Raw genomic sequence first — 21,361 nt, 5'->3', positions numbered from 1 at the left:
ATTTAATAATTGTTTATAAATTTACCATATATATGGGGGTTTTTATGGGTTGGTTTTATGGGTTACCTCCTATATGAGCTGCTTATTTTAAACATCTGCATATAACCATTATGAGCGTCTTATTTTATAGTTACATATAGCAGATTATATTATGAGTAGTTGGATTGTAATTTTGTGAAAGTTATCTAATAGGAAAATCCATTTTAAAAAAAAGGGCAAATGGAGGAAACCTTTATGATGTGGAAAAATATATATAAATAAAACTTTCTCCATTTGTTTTAGTTCCATCATTTCTGTTGTATATTTATTTATAAATATTTTCAGCTTCACCCAAATTTTTGTATTGTTTGCATGTTTAGTTTGTTCAATTTAGCATTTTACAGTATTCATTTTCAAGCGGCATTCGAGTCAAACCAGGTCTTGTGATGAAATGTACATATAAGGCGTAAAACTGATTGCCATTTACAGAAGACGTCAAGCACAATACAGTGATGAGACTCTTAACCCACTGCAGTCGTTCTTGTGTACATTCAACAAGTGGAACCTTTGAAAATCGATGGATAACTTGTTACAAACATCTGTTGGATGTCAACTGGACACGCAATCATTCACCAACACCACTGGCACGTTACAGAAACTCGTCTGGGAGGTATTACCACATTATAAATAGTTAATAAATAGTTATCACATATTTGGGTCATTAAAGGAGTTTCTGGGAGGCCAGCATTTTTCAGGGGTGAAGCAAACAGTCTGAAAATGGCCCCGGCATACTGAACAAACTTTCTACCTTGATGGTGTCCAAGCACTAATGAAACACTGAGAAGTTCATCAGTGTAGCAGGGGATTATATAGAGAAACAAAGGGAGTTTTTACTGTATTGTGCGCAATCAAAAGTCCCATTTTACTTGAATAATGTAGAATAATAATCCACCATCTCCTCCAAAACATATCATACGCATCCGACCTTGTGAGTTTGGGTCGAAAATTCTCACCCATTACTTGGGAACACGAGATGAGCCCTGATGGTGGCGCTACACCATTTTGTGTTTTCCTAACAACAACAATAAAATAAAATAAACAGTTGGAGGGAGAATTGTGTTCAACTTTTACAAACTGGTGAATGGTTGTGCATAGATTTGCTTAGAACCTATAACCACTTGGCGTGATCTAATCTTGCAGTTAAATGATGCCAATTTAATAAAATAAATCTCATCTTGGCTTCTTTTTTCTTCTCTTTTAATTGCATAATACAAATTAACCATCATTTTATTATAGGTAACAAATTCAAGTTATTGTTAGAGCTAATACACGTGACTACCTGTTTTTTTTTTTTTCGTTTTTTTTACGTGTCAAAGTTTCTTGCACACGTGCTTTTGTGCACTCCAAAGTCCCTGATAACCATACAGATCTCTCTTACTCTCTTGCACACACACACACACATGCAGAGAGAGTCAGATCTTTGGAGTCCCTTGGATTATTAGTAAATGCATTTATTTTCTATTTGAATTTTATTACATGAAGAACGAGAAGAAGAAAATACCTAACTTGACTCTTCATTGTTTTTCCCTGACTGCTTTTTCAATATACTTCTTAACAAATGCGTGTGTGTGTGTTTGTGTGCGCATGTCTGCTGTTTGGTAAATCACCCTGAACCGGTTTAAAGATTCAACCTGCAAACTTCTTATTCTCTAAATCAAGATGATCGACTTTGGTCAGATATTATCAGCTATCGGGGAGTTCGGCCCGTTCCAGAAGCGCCTGCTGGGGGTCATATGCCTCCCCACCATCTTCTCGGCTTTCCACATGTTTTGCCAGGTGTTTACCGGCCTGAGTTTCCCACACAACTGCAACACCAACTGGATTCGGAAACAGGGGCCAAACTTGACGTACGAGGAGCAGCTCAATTTGACCGTCCCTAAAGACCAGGCTGGAAGGTACGAGAGCTGTCAAATGTTCATGCCTGTTGAACTTGACCTTGAAACCATTAAAGCCTACGGATTAAACGCTACAGAGAGATGCACCGATGGCTGGATATTTGAAACGCCTCAAGGAACCAGCACCTTGATTACTGAAGTAAGATGTAGTCCTTATTTCTATATCTAAAAATGTCAATTTTAATTTGGAGTCTCTTTTTGAATTGCGCAATATTACTTGATAATGGTACGGGATGTACAGTACACGTCTGTTGTTTTAGTTTATCCTTCTGGAAAAAAACACAATGATCAATGCCCATGCATCAGGCATCTCGCCTCATTACACACACACAGCCAGCGGCCGGATCTCTTTTCGAACTGCTGAGTTTAAGGAAAGTAAACATCTGTGTGGTCAAAGAATAACTAAGGAACCGTAAGATATTCACTTGTCAAGCTTTATCAGTCGAAGATCTCCCACACCCGCCCAACCTGCAGACGCTGCACCTTCGGTTAGCAGATAACCTCATGACCAAATGTCGAATGTTACATTTTTACCTAAGCTTTAACCGCATTATTCACCCCGGACAATGAGGAACCTTGCTTAACACAAGCCATCTGATTTCCACCAGTCACTGACACTGTGATGATGCAAGATTTTCTTTTTGTGACATACACTTTTTAGGTTGAAATTAACTAGGGTTTAGGGTTAGGGTTTAGGGTTAGTTAAATCCAACTTTTATTCTGGGATTTCCAAAATCGATGGTCGTTGTCCAAAATAGGCCAAAGAAAACAGAAACAAAAAAGGAAACCTAGTTTTGACATGGAAAGTTTAATAATCTACTTTAAAATACACTACCACTGTTTTAAACTACTTGCTCAATGTAAACAAACACCTGCACCAATAGATATTAATTAGTAATAATACAATAATACAGTAGTTCATCATTTCCACTGCTGAAGTGCAACTTGGCGTAAACAAGTCGTTAGTTACACAACCTTACAGAATGTGATTTCTTTGTATTATTAAGTTAGACAGAGTTCTGCTGCACAGAAAGACGTAAAGAGACACGTAAATACGCTTCAACCTCAAATACTAATATCACTGATTACATCAAAGCTAATCAGCTTATTTTTAGCTTTAACCTTTTAACTATTTTTACAAACATTTTAACTTTGAATGTATAAATGGATGGTATTTAATTACAATGTATCTCTATATTTTTACTGCAATATATAATCCTATGGTGCAATACATACAGTATATAACCCTATAAGTCCAATGTACAAAGTTTGCAATATAGTTTCTGTAAATGTGCAATACACTATGTATAGTTTACGTCTTAATTCTTGCATAATATATCTCTGATTGTTCTTATTTATATTCATGTATATACATATATACATCCTCATATTTATATTACTCTGTTATTTATGTGGCTTAAACGGGACCTGGGTCCTAATTTCGTACCGTAACATGGAAGTGTGCTGGTATGACAATAAAGAATCCTTAAATAAATATATAAAACTAAATCGGTGTGAAGATTTTGTAAACTTTTTAGAAGAGACTAAAGAGTGGTGGAGGTTCCTCAATGCTTTTTTACATGATTAAGCTTCAGCTTTCTGAACAGTTCCTACTTTGAACATTTGGTAAAAAAGAAAAACCTTTGGGTTCTCCATCAAATTGTCCCACAAAAGGGCAACTTCAAGATCCCTTAGAATGTTAAATGGATTTGAGCGTAGAAGGTTGCTGGGACACGATGTATTATTTAAGTGCCTGCTTTGACATTTTCTTTCTATTTTTCTTTCAGTTTGACTTGGTGTGTGACAATAAGAGTCTAAGTGAGACCTCTCAATCGATCTACATGGCTGGACTCCTCGTCGGGGCTTTGGTGTTCGGGCCATTGTCTGACAAGTATGTCTGCTTCCTATAAACATTCTACTGTACCTGAACAATGGACGCAGTTGGTTCTATTCCCCAACATCGTTCATTACCATTCTGTATTTTACACCAGGATCAAACCAATGATCATTGAAGTGGTCAATGCCAGACGGTAAATATTTCTCATTTCTTCTACCCTCGCAGATACGGCCGGCGTTTTGTTCTGCTCATCTCGTTGACCTTGCAGTTTTTGTTCGGCGTGAGTGCTGCTTTCTCCCCCAATTTCTACGTCTACATTGCTCTCCGCTTTGTGCTGGGCATCACCATCTCCGCCATCACCATCACTACCAACATCATAGGTATTGTATTGTTCCTTTTAACATCATCGCTTTAGAACGCTGGGATCCTCATTCTTGCCATCCCAGCAGGACATCTTTCCTCATAAGTGACGAACATAAACAGTAGATTTATGGTAATTACTCAAGACGTGGCTAATCATTTTGTGCAGGCCCTGAGTGGTGTGGTGCATCACGTCGCTCTCTCTTCACCATCATTTCTCATTGTAACTTTGCCCTGGGGCTGATGATACTTTCTGGGTTGGCCTACGGAATCCGCAATTGGAGGACCCTTCAATTAGTTATGTCCACTCCAATCGTGCTCCTCGGCGTTTACTTTTGGTAAGGCTTTTAATCTGTTCATCCTTCATTAATGTTATGTTGGTGTTGGTCGATTTGTAGTCTTTTAACGTGAGATCTTCAAAAATGATTGCTGTGGAAACTCTTAGTGTGGGGGGGATTGGATCAATCAATGAGAACAAGACATGTGCAGGGCACATAATGTCAAGACTACCAGATCCCAAATGTGAAACCTTCCAGGAAGAACCTTATCCCCTAACGGCTCAGGTACAGTATATGGTTTGAAATGGCTTCAAAGCTTTAATTTCTCTCTGTTTCAAGGATCCTGCCAGAGTCTGCTCGATGGCTCCTGACTCAGGGCAGACAAGAGGAAGCAAAGAAGATAATCCTGAACGCAGCCCGCATCAACGGCAGGAAGGTTTCGGACTCTCTGCTGGTAAAGGTACTTGAATCGCCGTCCAGCAAAACAACATTTACAAGTAGATCTGTGTTTTTTCATTGGAATTTGTAACGTGAATGAGTGGTGTGTCAGCTGGAGGCAGAGAACACAGTCAGAACGGGTACCATGCTGGACCTTTTCCGAGTGCCGAGTCTGAGAAAGAGGACGCTGATCATGTGCTACATCTGGTAAGTTTGAAATGAACCAGTGCTAACAATGCTGATGCGGATATTTTTATGAAAAACTTTACGTTTAAACCACGTAAAACACTTCCAGATTCTGGGAAACCATTATATTATCCATTGCATACAATATTATATATCTAATTGCATTAAGCCCAGGATGAGATGTGTTCTAGTCTTTCCCCCTGTCGCGGTAGTTATCAGTTTAACCCTTTGGCAGGTTTGTGATCAGCCTGGTATACTATGGAATCAGTCTGAATGTAGGAAACTTTGGCCTGGACATTTACCTGACACAGCTCATCTTTGGCATCGTAGAGCTTCCTGCTCGCCTCAGCTGCTACCCGCTTGTTGAACGCTTTGGCAGAAAGAAATCTCAGAGTGCAGCTTTGTTTCTTGGTGGAACTGCATGTCTCGTCATTCTTGCCATCCCATCAGGTTGGGAACCCAGTGGCGATTGAGGATGAGTCAATTCATTTGTATATCGAGATCTGATTGGCTCTTATGATTGGTTCAATTACCCCAAAATGTCGAAATGAAAACAATGAGAACATCACTCAGATTTATCCTAAAAGGATTTATCGTCCTTGATGTACAGTAGTAGGTTGTCTTTAATGCATGTACTAAGGTGTTTTGTGTTTTTAATATACTGTATACTTTGCTAAATCATCAAATCTTCAAATCTTTTCTTCCAGAATACCCCATAGCGGTGACTGTAATCGCAGTGGTGGGGAAATTCTCACTTGCCGCCTCCTTTACTATAGTGTATGTGTACACTGCTGAGCTGTACCCCACTGTAGTGAGGTAAATAATCGGTAGCTTACATTTCTAGGTATTAAAGAATATTGTATTTGTATTTGTGTATGTATATATTTTTTTAGCTTACCTTTGCCATGGTTGATCCGGTGTTGACCTTGTCTCTGCAGGCAGAACGGGGCAGGATTAAACGCCATGTTCGCCCGTGTGGGAGGGATTCTGGCTCCTCTAATTGGTCTACTGGAGGTCTATCATTACGCCATTCCCATGGTCATCTGTGGGAGTTTGCCGTTTCTTGCTGGAGCGCTTTGCTTTATGCTTCCTGAGACCCTAAACACCGAGCTTCTGGATCACACTGATGCTCTCATGGATAAGACGTGAGTGGACACAGCCTTGATTAGTTGATTTACAGCATTTATTTTTACAATACTGTGCAAACGTTTTGAGCCATCCAAATTTTTTTTTATATTTTACCGGACCATCTTGTGTTATCTTATGTAGTCTTGAGGAATAGTTCCCCTGGCTTCCTGAAGCACTTTTTTGACTTATTTTTGGCAAGATTTTGTCTCTCATTTTCCTTCCAGTCCCTGTGCCTGAGCAGATCACCAAAGAATGTTTTTAGTTTGTTGCGCCACACATTGACGTATAAATCAATCAAACATAAAATCACCATCTCACTTAAGGCATGAACCAATGAGAAACAGGTTCAAATGACGACGGATGATCGGGCCGGTGATTAGTATACAGGTGGTGACGAGGGGAAATGAGGTCGCTGCTGAGGTTGTTATGTAAACAAATTTGTAATTGTTACAAAATTGTATCTTTAGACATTTTGCAGCGTGTCACAGTAAAACATTTGTTCCCGTTTCTATAATTCTATATTAATTTCTATATTAATTAATTATTAATTAATATTAATTAATTTCTATAATTACATTTTTATTTCATTTAATATAAAGAAATGAAGGGTTACTAAAGACTTTTGCACAGTATTTTAATGACCTAACCTGTTAATTAAGTCTGGAAATATTACTTAGATGGAAATATGTGATTTTTATTAATTAATTAATTTATTTATTTGTATGTTTATTTGTAGGACATCAAAGAAGGAAAGTGTTGAAAATGGAAATAACCCACAAGAAAATATAAAAGAGTCACCGAGGAGCACTAAATTATAAAGCTGTTTGTTGAAATAATTTCATAAACTTGTCTAGAAGCTTGAAAATAAGTTTTATTGACTTTTCCATCATGTATTCGACTAAAGGTTCAGTATTAAAACATAATACAGCTGTAAGTCTTGACTATGATGGATTCTTAGTGAATGTAGATACAGAAGCACTTTACTACTTTTTCTTTCTAAAAACAAACATTTATTCTAAAACATTTTCTCCTTGAAATAAAAAAAAGTGACATTACAGTTTGCATAATTATTTGTGTGTCAAGTTAGATTTCTGGTAATTAATTTTTTCTTTTAAAACACATTACATAAACTCCTTGTGACAAACCCAGCGTGTTTTTAGGATTATGTTTAATTATCAATACAATTAACGGTGATGAATCAAACATCATTTAATGTCATACGATCCTCGTAATGATATTTATTTTTTACAGACAGTATAGTATACAGTGTCGTACATAAGTATTAGCCCCCTTTCCACAATTCTCTTTATTTATAAGAGGTCGGTGTTGTTCGCTGTGCTTTCCCAGCGTTTCTTGTGCTGCTCGTGGCCGAAGCCTTCATCGTAGTTGCCGTTCTTCCTGAAGAGCTGCTGGTAGTGAAACATGCAGTAGAATTCCCCGTAGAGGACGGTGTAGTTACGCAGACTAGAGTCATGCAAGAGAAAAAAAGACTAATTAAGACAAATGTATTGTGTAAGTATTATATTACTAACAGTTTTTGATATATAATCTATTTTTTAAAAATAAATTTTACAATAGAAATGATTTTAGTTAATGCTGACACCTGAATATATTAATTTAACAAATATAGATATAGGTAGAATTGTACATATTTCAAACGTTAAGGCTGTTGTTTGAATATTATCGTCATTTTTAAATATTGATATTAACACTATTTAAATATTTTAAACACTTCAAATCAAAATTTCCTAACAATCATTCAGTATGATCAATATTAAGTAAAGAAAATTCTTAGATTTTGTAAAGGAAATTAGTCGATAAGATTTTTTGGACATTTTGGAAACTTTTTGGGCTTTTTTCAGTCTGGGATATCTGACTACAACAGATGATGTCTGAAAAGTGGTGTATTATGTAATATGTTGCTTCCTTTACTGACTTACAAACATTTTGCAGTAACACTTTATTTATTTATTTTTAATGCAGAAGTTAGAAAAGAAACAATTAAGATCAAATTTGTATTAAGAAATAGGGTGCCTAAGATTTTTCCAGAGTACTGTATATTTATAAATGAGAGAGGCGTTCAAGTCAAACCGGGATCAAATTTTTCATGAATGAAGGCACTTAGCTGCAGTAAAACATACATTTTTAATGGTGTAGAAACGTTTTTAAAGGAGACTGAATGTTTGTAAAGGATGATCCCGCCCACTGCAGTGGTTGCTGCGAACATTTAGCGAGTAAACATTTAGCGTCGGGTCCTTCAAAATCGACGGATAACGTGTCGCAGACTCACAAAGAGACGCCTGTGGGAAACATACACACAACATTACTCGGATATGAGTCAGTCCTGACCTCTCGACAAGAGATTTCTTTAGGTTTGGGCCATTAAAAGAGTTCCTGGGGGGCCAGTGTTTCAGACATGGCTCCGGGTACTAAGAGAACTTTCTACTTCGATGGAATCTAAGCACTGGTGGAACCCTGGGATAAGTGCATTAGTGTAGCAGGGGATTATATAGAGAAATAAAGGCAGTTTTAACACTCACAGGGCCAGGGGTAGCTCAGTGGTTAAGGCATTGGACTCCGGTTCGGAAGATCCCAGGTTCAAACCCCACAACCACCAAGTTGCCACTGTCGGGTCCTTGAGCAAGGCCCTTAACCCTCAACTGCTCAGATGTATAATCAGATAAAAAATGTAAGTCGCTCTGGATAAGAGTGTCTGCCAAATGCCTAAATGTAAAATAGTGTAACTGTGTTCTGTTATTCTGTACAATAAAAAGTTCTGGTCTGACTTGAACCCTCGTTGTATTTAAGTATTTTTGTCACTTGCTACACATAAACAGTTTGCCAGGAAAAAAAGCATATAACTATTAAGCTTTGGAGTAAAATCTTGTGAAATTTCATAATTAGTGGTTTATTGGCAAGATTTCAGATGATTGATAATATTTTATCAAATTAATTATTATTGATTTGAATCACGTCCTGAAGGTTTCGAAGGACTTGATTAGACTTGTAGCTTTTAATCAAGACATTGTTACACATAGCGGTTATTCATTTATAATTATAGAGTCTGATTAACGTTGTGCTGTTTTCATTTAGTTTACTTTAAAGTATTAGAAGTTTCAGTTACGTTTCTCACCTGAGTTTCTGATTGCAGTGTTTGCAGCAGAAGCAGCTTTTGTGGAAAACATGTTTATCGGCTGCTATTTTCTCCATGGAGTAAACTGGTTTTTGGCATGCAATGCACCTGTCCTGAGTCACCAGCTGAAACTACAGGCACATCAGTGCATTATAAATGCTATATAGATTATACATACTGTACTGTATACTGGATGTGGCTTACAGTTAGATATGGAGTCTCAGTAGCATGTACTGTTGATTACACTTAACTGTATTGATAATCTCGTAGAAATGCAATACTATCTGAAACTTTTATTTAAATATACATATAAAGGCATGTACAGTAAGGAAGAAATACTGTTTATTTTTATGACAACAACTTAATGTGACCTGATAATGTAACAAAGTTTTCTATTCAGTTACAGTTTATTAGTGTTTTATCATTTATTTCCATTTTTCACATTTACTTAACACCATAAAAAGAATGTCCTACATCAGCCGACTGTTGGTACAACATGATTACATGGAATGGGCAAAAAAACAACAACAAATACATATTTATCACTGTAAAGGTCATTACAATACAAAAAAAAAGCCTAAATTAACAAAACCAAAAAAATATTCAGTCTCTATGTTCAATATATAATAATACTGTGTTTCCTTCAAGTTAGAATATGTTTCCTTTTGTGGAACAAGAACACTGATTTATCAATAAACAGAACACTTTGAGGTTCCACAAAAAGTTTCAACTGAACATCTTAAATGCTCCTTTGTTTTACCCATCTCGAAGAACCTCTAAAGATAATGTGGATAATCCTACAAGTGAAGATTTAGCTTCCTGTAAAGGTCTTAACTAGAACCAATAAAGGATGCTAGAATGTTAAACCACCCTGAGTCACCTTCAGGCGCCCTTCAGGAACCATTTGAGGAATTGATTATAAAAGCAAACAGCTTATCTAACATTGAAAACCATAATAAATCTAAAATCTTTTAAAACCATCCCCATCATTTTCTCAGTGTAACCTCTGCAGGTCACTAAAACATAGACCCATTGGCTGTCTTGAGGAAAGAATTAGAAAGAATGTCTAATTATAAAAACCATACTTATCCAAAAGTTGAAAACTATTTCTAAGTATATGACGTAAATATTAAATGATCTTTTCCCGTTTCTTCATGACTGTGCTTGGCCACCTTTAGTAGAGTGTGTGTTCATTCTTGGAAATGCATTATGTTCAGTGGTGGTTGGATTGGGCATAATCTGTCTCCTGAAGCATGTTTTATCATCAGGCTGAGTGGTCATCACAGTAGAGGACGTGGAAGAGTAGAACTTGTTGCCAAAACAGTCTGTTTCTTCGTACTTTTCTCTGATGGTCTTCGTGCCGAAGACCGTCTCAGCCTTGGGGACTGTTTGCACTTCCAGCATGCTGACTTGTCGCTTGTCCTTTTCAGCAGGAATGTTGTAGCAAGTCAGAGCTGTGATAGAAGTTTGAGATTTTGGAGATACTGGTGTTTCTGTGTTCCTCCTGGCAGTGGACTGGATTGAAATAAATGAAGGCGAGGAGGGAGATCCTGCTCTCGGTTTAGTTTCTGGGGGACTAAGCTCTGACGTTGACTTCTCTACTTTCTGCATTCCTGCTTCTGAGGTAGCACTCCTCTGAGGGACTCTGACATTACTCGGACTTTGTGGATTTGGAGATTTGCTTGACCCAATGCTAATTTTACGTATATTTCCTGAGATGGGCAAATATTGTCCGGCCATCATGGACTCCTTGAAGAGACCAGACAGGCCTACAATGTCCGAGTCAGATTTCAAGGTAGAGACGGAGTAAAGTGCTTTCTTAATAGTTTCTTCTATTTCCAAAAGTCTTACCAGAGTTTGTTCTTTTAAAGTAATAATTGCAGCACTTGCTTTTTCAAGGTCTCCAAATGCTACCTTCATGGAGGACAACATTTCAGATTCAGATCTCCCTACTTCCTTTTCCACCACCCCATTTATGGCATTGACATTTTGTGGCACAGCCCAATTTGGTACACTTTCAAGTATCTTTCTGATATCACCATCTTCCTGATTGGCCTCTCCTTCGATTTCCTCCACTTTAGAGAGGATAGTTTTCAGCTCTTCTTGCTTTCTCAGCTTGTCAAAGATGTCCATGGCTGCATTTACATTTTCCTTCATGATGTCATCCATATGAACTGACAGCCTTTGCCTTCGTTCTGATTCACTCTCTTTCCTACCTTTTTTTTCCCTCATTGTCACTTTGTTCTCTGGTCCTTCCTTACGTTCATCATTGCTTGGTTTGCAGTTAGGCTCCAAAAGAGCAGGATTTACAACAGTCCTATCTGTAGTCATTTTGATTCTTTTGGGCTTGACAGGTGGCAATGCTTGGCCTGTCTTTATCCCAAAGTTCTGCAGGGAAGCCTGAATCTCTGAGCTACTACCACTCAGTTCAAGCATTGGATCCCTCTTCTCATCTGTGGCTGCATTTTCTTCACGACTGCTCATGGTTATGCAATCCTGGCTTGACTGGATGATGGTCAGACCGCTAGGTATTTCAGCACTTCCATAATTCTGTGGCACTTTCAAGAAGGCACATTCTTGTGTTGCTTTCAGATTTGTGAGCTCTGCACATTGTTGTTCTACTGAGTGTGGTTCAGCTTTAGTTTTATTAAGATTTCCTGCATTGGTGGAGGACTTAATGGCCGTTGTGTTGGCACAAGGCTGTGATTTTAAATGGTCTGGTTTGGGGGGAATGGCTGGCTTAGGTCCAGCAGGCTTTTTACCTTTCTGAAGAGAGGTCGGTTCATGTGTTTGGTCAGTCAGTGGGGAGCATACCAATGGTTTATTTGCAGGCTGTCCTTGAAACAGTCTACTTTCAGCAACTTTATGTTGAGCCTCAACAGTCACCTGTTCAGGCAGATGGGAGGGAGGACATGCCTTGATCCCTTCTGAGGGGACAACGAAATCACTACTCTGTTCAACAGCAGTCTCCCTATTCTTTGTTTTTTGCTCAACGTGAGTTTTTCCTGAGTTCCTGTAAATCATTGCAGCTTTAAAATCCCCTTTGGTGACATTAAAGCTAGATTTCTTCAAAGAATCCAGAGCTGCTTGGACACTACCCTTAAGAGTTTCATCTGTTCCTTGTTGTTGCTGTTCATCCTTAAAATTCAGTGAAGACTCTTTGCTCTCTTCATTCTTGGCTTCTTTGAGGTATTGGTTTTCTGAAGATGCCACATGGGTATCATGTTGATTCTCATAAACACTTTGTTGAAGAGCTTTTGCCTCCATTGTGGCCTCTTGGAGACTCGTGATGGCTGCTTGAAGATTTGTCAATGCTTCATTTTCCACCATGTCAGTTACATCTGGCAGAGTTGCAATATTTTCATATGCTTTTTCACTGCAATTGTCTTTTCCTTCTTGACTGAATAAACTTCTGCCAGGTTTACCTACACTTTTCACACTACATTTTTCAAACTCTTCATTGGTTGGTGTACTATGTCCGTCATTCTTCTTTTCCACATAGTTTTTTAATTCTTTTTGGGCATGTTTCTTAAACTGCAAAGTTGACACATCATGCTGGGGATTGGTAACAAACATCGCTTTAATACTCTTCAGATTTCCTGGAGCAATCACAACATGTTGCTCTTCTTGCCTAAATTTGCTCACATCTTCATCTGATAGACTTTTCAAATAACCCAGATTTCCATTCTCAGTGGAGTTCTGGAATAGTTTCATATCGCTTATTCTGTTTTCATCATGTCTGCGTGAAATTGTGGCATTATTCACAGCAAAAGGTGGTGGGCTGCACATTTTGGGTGGAGTTTCATAGTTTCTACTCGTCAGATTTATTTCTGTTGGCTCCAGCATTGTTTGATAATTTCGATCCATCACAGTTCCATCACGGCTGTCATGCCTATAAAGAACATAAACTAATGTCTCCACAGATCCTGTTGCTTGTTCTTGAATTAAAACTCCTTTTCCAGGACATGTTTCTTGACCAAGTAGGTCTTCAATGACCTGAATCAAGTTTGTGGTTCTGTACTCTTTGTTTTGGTTAACTGTGAATGGCAGTTGGTGAGTTGGTATGTTTATGTTCTTGATTTCCACATTACCTTGATCATCTTCTTTTAAGAAGGCTATAACTGGGTTAAGATTTACTCTCACCAAAAGCTGAAGCAGAACACCCTTCATATTTCCCATAACCACTTCTTCATGTTGAATTTCTGGACTATTTTCTTGGATAAAGCTGTAGTTTGCCTTTCTCACATGCCCAGCCTCACTGGCTTCAAGGAGGGCGCCATGAGAATGAATGACACTAAAGCCATCAAGAGAAGTTAAGGATTTTTTCATGTTCTCATCCATGGTGTCTGATTCTGCATCATTTTGCCAATTGATTCTGTCCAGAGGTGTTGATTCAAACATCTGGGTTCTATTCCTTACTTTTGTCTTTAGAGTTTCGTCCTCTATGCTAAAGTTGTCATTTAGTGGTGAGCTGCTCTCATTGTCGAACCCCTTTTCAAAAATCTCTTTTGCTCTAGATATACCTAAATACACCTCACCACAATCTTGATCTACATCTGTAATATCTAAAATGCTAAGGTCACTGTTTCTTTTAATGGTGTCAGTTTGGTATGTTTCAAAATCCCTCTTTTGCTTTTGTACCGCTCCTTTTTCATCTTCTGAGATAACAATTCTTTCTGGAAAGACATCATCTAGGTCCTCTCTTGAAGTTTCAATAAACTGATCTTCAAACATTTTTCTTTTGGCCTTAACATTTACCATAAAGTCCTCCTCTTGGGTAAGTGTTTCGCCAACTTTTTCTGGAGTCTTATCATCGGACCCTTCATCCTGAAAGCAGTTCAAGAGCTGTTCAAATTTGTGTTCTCCTTGAATGCTCTTCTCCATCAAATGCATTTGGTTGTGGGGGTCTTCGGTGTTGACGGCACCGTTCTCAAATATCCAACGCCTTGACTGGACCTCGCCCTGGTATTCGATATCCGTGGCAATGCCAGAGTTTAGTATGTCAGCAAACTCCTCCTCCACTGCATTTCCCAGGCTTTTCAGCTCAGGGCAGGTGTGTTTCAGGAGTCGTCTCAACTCACATTTCTGTCGGTGTTCATACAGTGTAGAGATAACCTCTTTTGAAGGAGGTGTTGGAATGGGGGACTGGCTGTCAGCCCTGGAATTTGGTTGCGGCATGGGAACGGTTAGGTCTGGCTGTGCTGAATCATCTTTGGAGCATGGGGCTTGCTCACACTCTTTTGGTGTTATGTCAGCCATCTTAAGATAAAACATACTGTTATCATCTTGGTCTTCAATAAAATGGATTTGTCCACAATCCAAGCATCCATGCATGTGGTTAACTTTGATACATACCAGTTGTTAGGATGCAAACCAACATGCCATTGAAATTCCATTAGCATTCCATTTGAAATCTTCCAGCGGGCCAGGTGAAATAATTAGTATGTGTGTTTAGAGTTATATTCTAGCATTTTGAACAGTATAACACTAAACATGTTATGAAGTGATATTTAGAAGTTATATTGAATTCAGAGCTACAGATATTGCATCATCTATTGTAGATCTTTAAATTTTGCTAATTTACACCCCCTAGCTACAGTACCCTTGTCCTAACACTTTTTTACCCAAGGAATGAAGATTGGCACATGCTTTTAAATCTGTTTTGCTGTTTAAGGTTGTTAAATAAGCGACTCATATAAACATTTAACACATTCAACACGTTAGTGGCTATAAGTTGATCAGTGACACAGCTTACAGGTTAGTAGGTTGACACATTAATGTAAGAGCAACAAATCAGTGACTCATTTCTAAATGCATCACACTGCTATTAATGTGTCCTTGCTTAGCCTTTATAAAAATACAACTACTTAGGACAGATTCTACGAGTTAATCCTAACTGAATTCATTGAAAATGTGAATGAATTTCTTTTCTTACTTTGAAATTTTTGGGTGTGGTTGGAGATGTACAATCTTGTTTCTGTAGAAAAGGAAAGCAAAAAATGACATATGTTTAGTTATGGATGTATTATGCATTATATGTACCATTTATGTAAAAAAAATAAAAATAAATAAATAAAGGTTATGCTTTGGGCCAAAACATGATATTGGTGCTAAAAAGTGTTTAACTACGTAAAAAAGTGAATTTAATACCATGTTTTATAATAATTAATACATTTTATCTCTTGATATGACACATTTATATTTTCATAAAATAAAAAGAAACACATTCGCTAAATATATATATATTTTTTTACCTTTACGTGTAATGTGTATAATTTTCAATTAATCTTTTGTGATTTTTTTTTTTTTTTTTTAAATGCACAATTATTAAGATATTCCAACATGCATTAAATATGGTTACGGACAATACAGATTTTTTATTTTTAAGCTTTCACCAAAAATCTGCTTTTTTAAAACAATTTAAATATTTTTACAGGTTTTATGCTTCTAGAAGTTTAAACTGATTTTAGTACCAATACCCATAAAGAAATATGAATAATTAGAATTTATAAATATTATTGTAAGGCGAGACAGTATAATGCTAAAAAAGGCACGTTTTGAGGCACGTATAAAATCACCTCCACAATGGCTGAAGTTAGCACTTATTATATGAAAAATTTAAAGAAATTAAAATCAGCACCAATACTGTGTTTTGGCTGTTTATCATTGGATTATTCCAGGATTTAAAAAATATAAGTTATATTTTCTTTTCTAATCATTAAAAAAATCATTCTATGGATTTGTTGTTTTATTTTGATTATTTTCCTACATTTTCTGTAACTTTTTTAATTTCTAGAGAAAACAAGGCTGAAAGGCCCAGCTGCTTCCGCCTGACTCATTCTCCCATTCCCTGACCCCTGGCTCAGCAGTTTAAGCAGAAGAACAGAAACGAGTACAAACTGTTTTTAAAAGGGTCCCTGCTGGGTCTGCAGCTGCCACTTTAGACAGATATAGTGCAGAGATGGCTTTGACAGAAATAGGGAACTTCTCCCGTCCATACAAAGTGGAGCTGCTTCTGAAGTCTGCAACTGATTTCCGTTTATCATCTATGGTGCAACGGAGAGATGAATAAAACATTAGATTATTAAAAAGAAAAAACTTAAAAAAAAAAAAAAAAAAAAGCAAATAAATGTTGGGAACTTATTTGCACCCGTGCTACCGTGGCTTTGCTCTTTGGATAATGAAAAACACAAAAAGAATGTGTGGGATGTGAAATCTGTCTGTTCCTCACTGGGATGTGAGTGAGCATGTTATTATGTGGGTAATGTCGTTATAATGTCGTTGGCACTCATGGATAAAGAAGGCTGTGGCAGAATGAGAATTCTGGTCTGAAGAGGAGATCAGAGGAGTGTACTCCAACACCAGGTGAAAGTATTCGAATAATTTTATACACAGTTACCAGGAATGACAATGATAAAGTTGGTTTGACCAGGTAATCAGACTCATTCACCCTGAATATCTTTTTTTTTTCAAGCAATAAATACATAAGCTACTGTTCACATTGCTGAAAGAAACAGTATTTCCAAAACAATGTTGCAAATACCCAAAATTAGTTCTTTATGTTCATAGTGTCATAATATTACTATTATTAATATTAACAATAATAATAATAGCTTCAATATTAAACGTTTACTTACATGACTACTCTCTTCCCTGATTGTCCTGTAATTCCTTAAATGAAGTTATTACACTGTCGCAGTGTCCGATCTGTGTGCTTCTCTAAGTGTGTGTGTGTCCTTTGTGTATGTCAAAGTGCCCATGGCTGCCGTGCTCCGGGTGACAGCTGACCTCCTTATCCAAGTCCCTCATAGGCTGTGGTTATTTTAGGCCTAATATTTCCCCACCAGGCTGAGTCAGTCAGGCTCATAGTGGTGAAAAATACCATAACCCTCCTCCCCACCGCCACCCCCCACCCCCATCACTCCACCACTCCATCCTATTTCCGACCCTCAATATGCCACTTGACCCTGGAAAGCACTTGGACTTTATTTTAGCTTCAGTCATGCGAGGTGTCTGGCGTTGCTCTTTTCAGAACAGTTAGCATGAGGTCTTTTGTTTACTTTTGTCAAATATAGTTCTGTTAGACATACTGTAAATGTACATAGTCCTGTCAATCCTTTTATTTTTTTTACCGATGATGGATCATCACTGCTGCAAGCTAAATCGAGCCAGTCACGAACTCAACTTCAATATGACATCACCATAAACTGAACTGTTTGCATAATGTTACCTAGCTTCTTACAAACTTGGAACCTTGTTCATATGCTGTGCATGCTCTTTGTATAGTCTGATTTCCTATTTGCGAAGTTATACACTGATCAGCAAGGAGCAGCCCCCACCCCCCACCCCCCGCTATCTGCAACCAAAACAGCGATGACCTACATGTGTATGTGTTCCTTCCTTTCTATCAGAGCCAGCATGACCTTTTTCAGCAATTTGATAAACACTAGTGCTTCTATTAGATCGGACTTCATGGGCCACCCATGACCCTGTCATCGGTTCACCAGTTTTCTTTAGTTGGATCACTTTTGATAGGTCCTGACCACTGCGGACCAGGAACATCCCACAAAAGCTGCAGTTTTGGAGTTTGCCCAGATTCGGTTGTCTAATCATCAAACATTGGCCCTTGTCACAGTATCTGCAGTTACAATATGTCATTACAATGGTGGCTGGAAATTGGTGGGATATACTGTATCAGGCAGCTAGTGAACCTTTCGTCACTAAAGTTGATGTGTTGGAAGCAGAAAAAATGGGCAACCGTAAGGATTTGATTGACTTGGATGAAGCCAAATTGCGATGGCTAGACAACTGCCTCCAGAGGTTAATGTTAGCAACTCCAAAACTATAGCTTTTGTCAGATGTTCCCAGTCTTCAGTGGTCAGGACCATGGAAGGAAAACTGGCGCACCAAGTTCAACATAAACCAAGGCTTACTGATGCACATGGGGAGCGACGACTGGCCACTGTAGTCCGGTCCAATAAAAGCGGTGGTGAAGATCAAAGAGGGGAAAAGGTTAATGCTGGTTCTTATAGGAAGGTGAAATGGGAACTGGGACCTACTCAATATTAGGCAGGTGGTCAAAAGTGTTATGAAGTCCAAGCATGAAGGTATGAAGGTATATCCGTGTAATTAGAAAGTGTTTTTGTAAAAGTGCACTTGAAATGTTCGAAACCTGGCTGTTTTGGTATTTTATAACTTTCCTTCTAGTGGAAAAATGAAACTAATTAAAGATGTGATTTTATTTGTGTCTGGGTTACATGTTCCTGACCTGTTTGAGAAACACTTCTTTCAGGATATACCACTCTATCGGTTTTTCTTCTTTCTGCTCGGGGAGCTCTCACAACCTAAAAAAAAAAGTTAGTAAATAAGCACACTTTAATTCTTAATATTTACAGTAGCTGGTGAGGCATCCACGATACCTTTGGGGTCACATTGTCTTCTTTCTCTTTTAGTGGTTCAACTAATTTCTCGTTGTCGTGAGCAGGGTAATCTTCTATAAACACCAGCAGGTCCTCTGTGCTTTTATGATTGAGCCTGCTGTTGTCCGTGACTCGAATGCTTTGTGGCTTCTTTGGTTTGTGAACGCTCTTGGGCTGCATGGCACCCTTCAACTCAAAGAGTTCCCTGAGAGCGCTCGTGCTTACGGTTCTTTGGTGTGGAAGAATCTCCATGGACTTGCTGCGTGTGAGATCAGTGTTGGTGTTACGGTCGGTCCAAGCATATGTTCTCTCTTTAGTTAGTTTAGACTCCGTATCTGTGATGGGGACGGCAGCAAACTGGAGCGTCTGCTGGAAAAGTTTACAAAATAGATGAGTTATTGTTGCATTAACAAATTTGTTACTATAGAAGATCTGCCTATTAAAATAGATAGCTTAGTGCTTCCTAAGTATTATTTTATCTTCTTATATTCAAAAAGATCAGAATCAGGATTGGGATTAAACAGCTGTGTGGCCATAAGAAAAAAAAACAGTTATTAGTGAGACTAATAAAAAAAAAAGGCTTTAGTTTGCTAGGAAGGATAAAGATTGGACTTTAAGGCAATGGAAAGAGGTCAAGTGGTCTGATGAGCTCAGACTGATCCTTTTCAGTGCGAAGGGTTCGTCAGGGTAAGAAGGGAAGCACATGAATTAAGACGCACATGATGCATAATGCTCACTGAACCTCTGGAGGCAGTGTTATGATCTGGCGTTGCTTCAGCCGCTCAGGTCTAGACTCAGCAACGTAATGTGGCAATAAAATGCAGTCAGCTGATGACCTGAATGTACTGAATGACTGGGTTATCACATCTGAGGAGTTTTTCTTCCATAATGAAACAAGCCTATTTCAGGGCTCTAATTGTGAAAGAGTGGTTCAGGGATCAAATTTAAATTTAAATTTTATTTGTCAGATACACAGTCATACACAGTACGATATGCAGTGAAATGCTTTGACAACTGCTCGTGACCTTATGATAGAAAACCTTAAAATAAAAGACTTAAGAATAGGAAATAAATATAAAAAAAAATGAAAGAAGGGAAATTTAACTAAGAAGATTGAAATAAAATAAAAAAAATTAAATAAAATAACAAAATAACTGTACAGAACAAATATACAATACAATGAAATATGGGGGAAAATAAAAAAAATATGAGACAGCTAAACAGAATATACAATATAAGAAAAATATGTGAAAAATATAGAAAATAAGAACAGTTGTACAATATAGATATCTGGAATCCACTAATTAATTACCAGTGGTTTTTGCACCTTGTGCTTGTTTTCCACTGAATTCGCTGCTTTCGATTTTCCGGTAACTGCATTCTGATATCTGGAAAGAGCGAATCAGAAGTCAACATTTTTTTGTGACACTTTGAACCAACATTTTACTTTTATCACCACACTCTCTACCTTATCAGTGTTCCCATGGTATATTATTATCGTTATATCAGTTTATTATTATTTATAATCCCTAGTCATAAATTGAAACCTTTTTTTTTTAAATGCTGGTGAGAGAAGTGTTCATGGATCAAAAGGCAAATCTTTTCTTCTTTTTATTCATTTGTTTGTTGTTTATAAGTTTTAAATATGTGATGTGATGATCCTGGAATATAACCATACTGTTAATCACTTTCGCATCAAATCATAACATTTGATCTTTAAAAGTTCAAAAAGGTTATAGATGACTGTAAGCAGTTCTCACTGTGCCACAAGCTGCGAGACGGACTTCCTCTTGTCTTTAAGCCCCGCCTCCGTCCAGGACAGAGCATGCTCAGTGGTGACACTTCTCAAAGACTGTGTTTTCCGCAGGTTTGTCTCCATCACTCACTCACTCCCTCTCTTACACACACCTACTCCTGCACACACTTCATGGGTTACAGATTTCTGACTTATGACATCAGGTCACATGATCAGATTTGGTATCAATGAGTATACACCTAATAAACCTTGCACTATGAAAAGAGTGAGAAAGATACATGCATCCAGTATGTACAGTACATATACAATCTGTGTGGTCTGTTTATTAGGTATTACATAGTGAATAAACATGTCGGTTAAAGTTATTACACTTTCTAAGCTTACACATCATTTTGCACCTGAGCCAAGTTATACAGTATTAATCAACAACCTGACACCAAAGTTATTGCTATACTTATGTACTGATAGCTTTGATCTGAAAACCTAAGATTAAAAAATAGATATATATTTCCTAAAACTTAAATTTGTTACCTTAGTTAAGGACGAGTAGTGACGACTATTCAGAGCGATGCACAGCAGGAGGTTTGTGGTGCATCACGAGGTGCACACACTGCGCTCAAACTAGTGAACAAAGTCCTGCTCGTTTATTACCACTGACACTGGGAAAAAAAAGGTTTTATTCTCCGTGTCCCTGCTGTTAAATACCAGTAAAGCACATTTTTATTCAGTGTTTTAATATAATCTGTATGCATCAATAATTCTGCTGTAGTTCTTCTACAGATATCAATAATCTTTAATATCTTTAACGTTTTTGGACGAGTTTATAGTGCAGATCTGGTTGTTCCTGTTTCTGATTGATGCCGGGTCTTCTTTACGGCCAACTTTCTCAGGT

At 37.7% G+C, this 21,361-nt stretch overlaps 2 protein-coding genes across 6 annotated transcripts; one reads left to right on the top strand and one right to left on the bottom strand.

Moving 5' to 3' along the window:
* The first annotated feature begins 1,430 nt into the window (after nucleotides 1–1,430).
* On the top strand, nucleotides 1,431–7,023 carry slc22a13b (solute carrier family 22 member 13b). 2 transcript variants are annotated; one of them, XM_053488124.1, is made up of 11 exons: nucleotides 1,432–1,480; nucleotides 1,664–2,073; nucleotides 3,722–3,825; nucleotides 3,997–4,151; nucleotides 4,301–4,469; nucleotides 4,749–4,869; nucleotides 4,960–5,054; nucleotides 5,269–5,483; nucleotides 5,741–5,849; nucleotides 5,972–6,178; nucleotides 6,898–7,023. In XM_053488124.1, the coding sequence occupies exons 2-11, from the start codon at nucleotides 1,699–1,701 to the stop codon at nucleotides 6,977–6,979; spliced, it is 1,632 nt and encodes a 543-aa protein (XP_053344099.1). In that variant the 5' UTR covers nucleotides 1,432–1,480; nucleotides 1,664–1,698; the 3' UTR covers nucleotides 6,980–7,023. The 2 variants fall into 2 exon arrangements, with proteins under 2 accessions (XP_053344098.1, XP_053344099.1); XM_053488123.1 differs by having other exon boundaries at nucleotides 1,431–2,073.
* A 448-nt stretch (nucleotides 7,024–7,471) lies between these two features.
* LOC128514324 (LIM domain and actin-binding protein 1) lies at nucleotides 7,472–20,795 on the bottom strand. Of its 4 annotated transcripts, none has more exons than XM_053488126.1 (8): nucleotides 20,474–20,795; nucleotides 20,026–20,101; nucleotides 18,714–19,079; nucleotides 18,563–18,638; nucleotides 16,195–16,340; nucleotides 15,230–15,271; nucleotides 9,295–9,425; nucleotides 7,472–7,625 (listed from the first exon to the last, which is right to left on the bottom strand). In XM_053488126.1, exons 1-8 carry the CDS (start codon nucleotides 20,590–20,592, stop codon nucleotides 7,472–7,474), a joined length of 1,110 nt encoding a protein of 369 aa, XP_053344101.1. In that variant the 5' UTR covers nucleotides 20,593–20,795. The 4 variants fall into 4 exon arrangements, with proteins under 4 accessions (XP_053344101.1, XP_053344100.1, XP_053344103.1 ...); XM_053488125.1 differs by having other exon boundaries at nucleotides 18,714–19,082; nucleotides 20,474–20,794; XM_053488128.1 differs by having other exon boundaries at nucleotides 18,714–19,082; nucleotides 20,041–20,101; nucleotides 20,474–20,794.
* Nucleotides 20,796–21,361: the final 566 nt, after the last annotated feature.

This window comes from Clarias gariepinus, chromosome 26 (assembly GCF_024256425.1).
Source record: "Clarias gariepinus isolate MV-2021 ecotype Netherlands chromosome 26, CGAR_prim_01v2, whole genome shotgun sequence".
In the NCBI taxonomy this organism is placed as follows: Eukaryota; Metazoa; Chordata; class Actinopteri; order Siluriformes; family Clariidae; genus Clarias; species Clarias gariepinus.
This window is presented reverse-complemented; position numbering and strand designations above follow the sequence as displayed.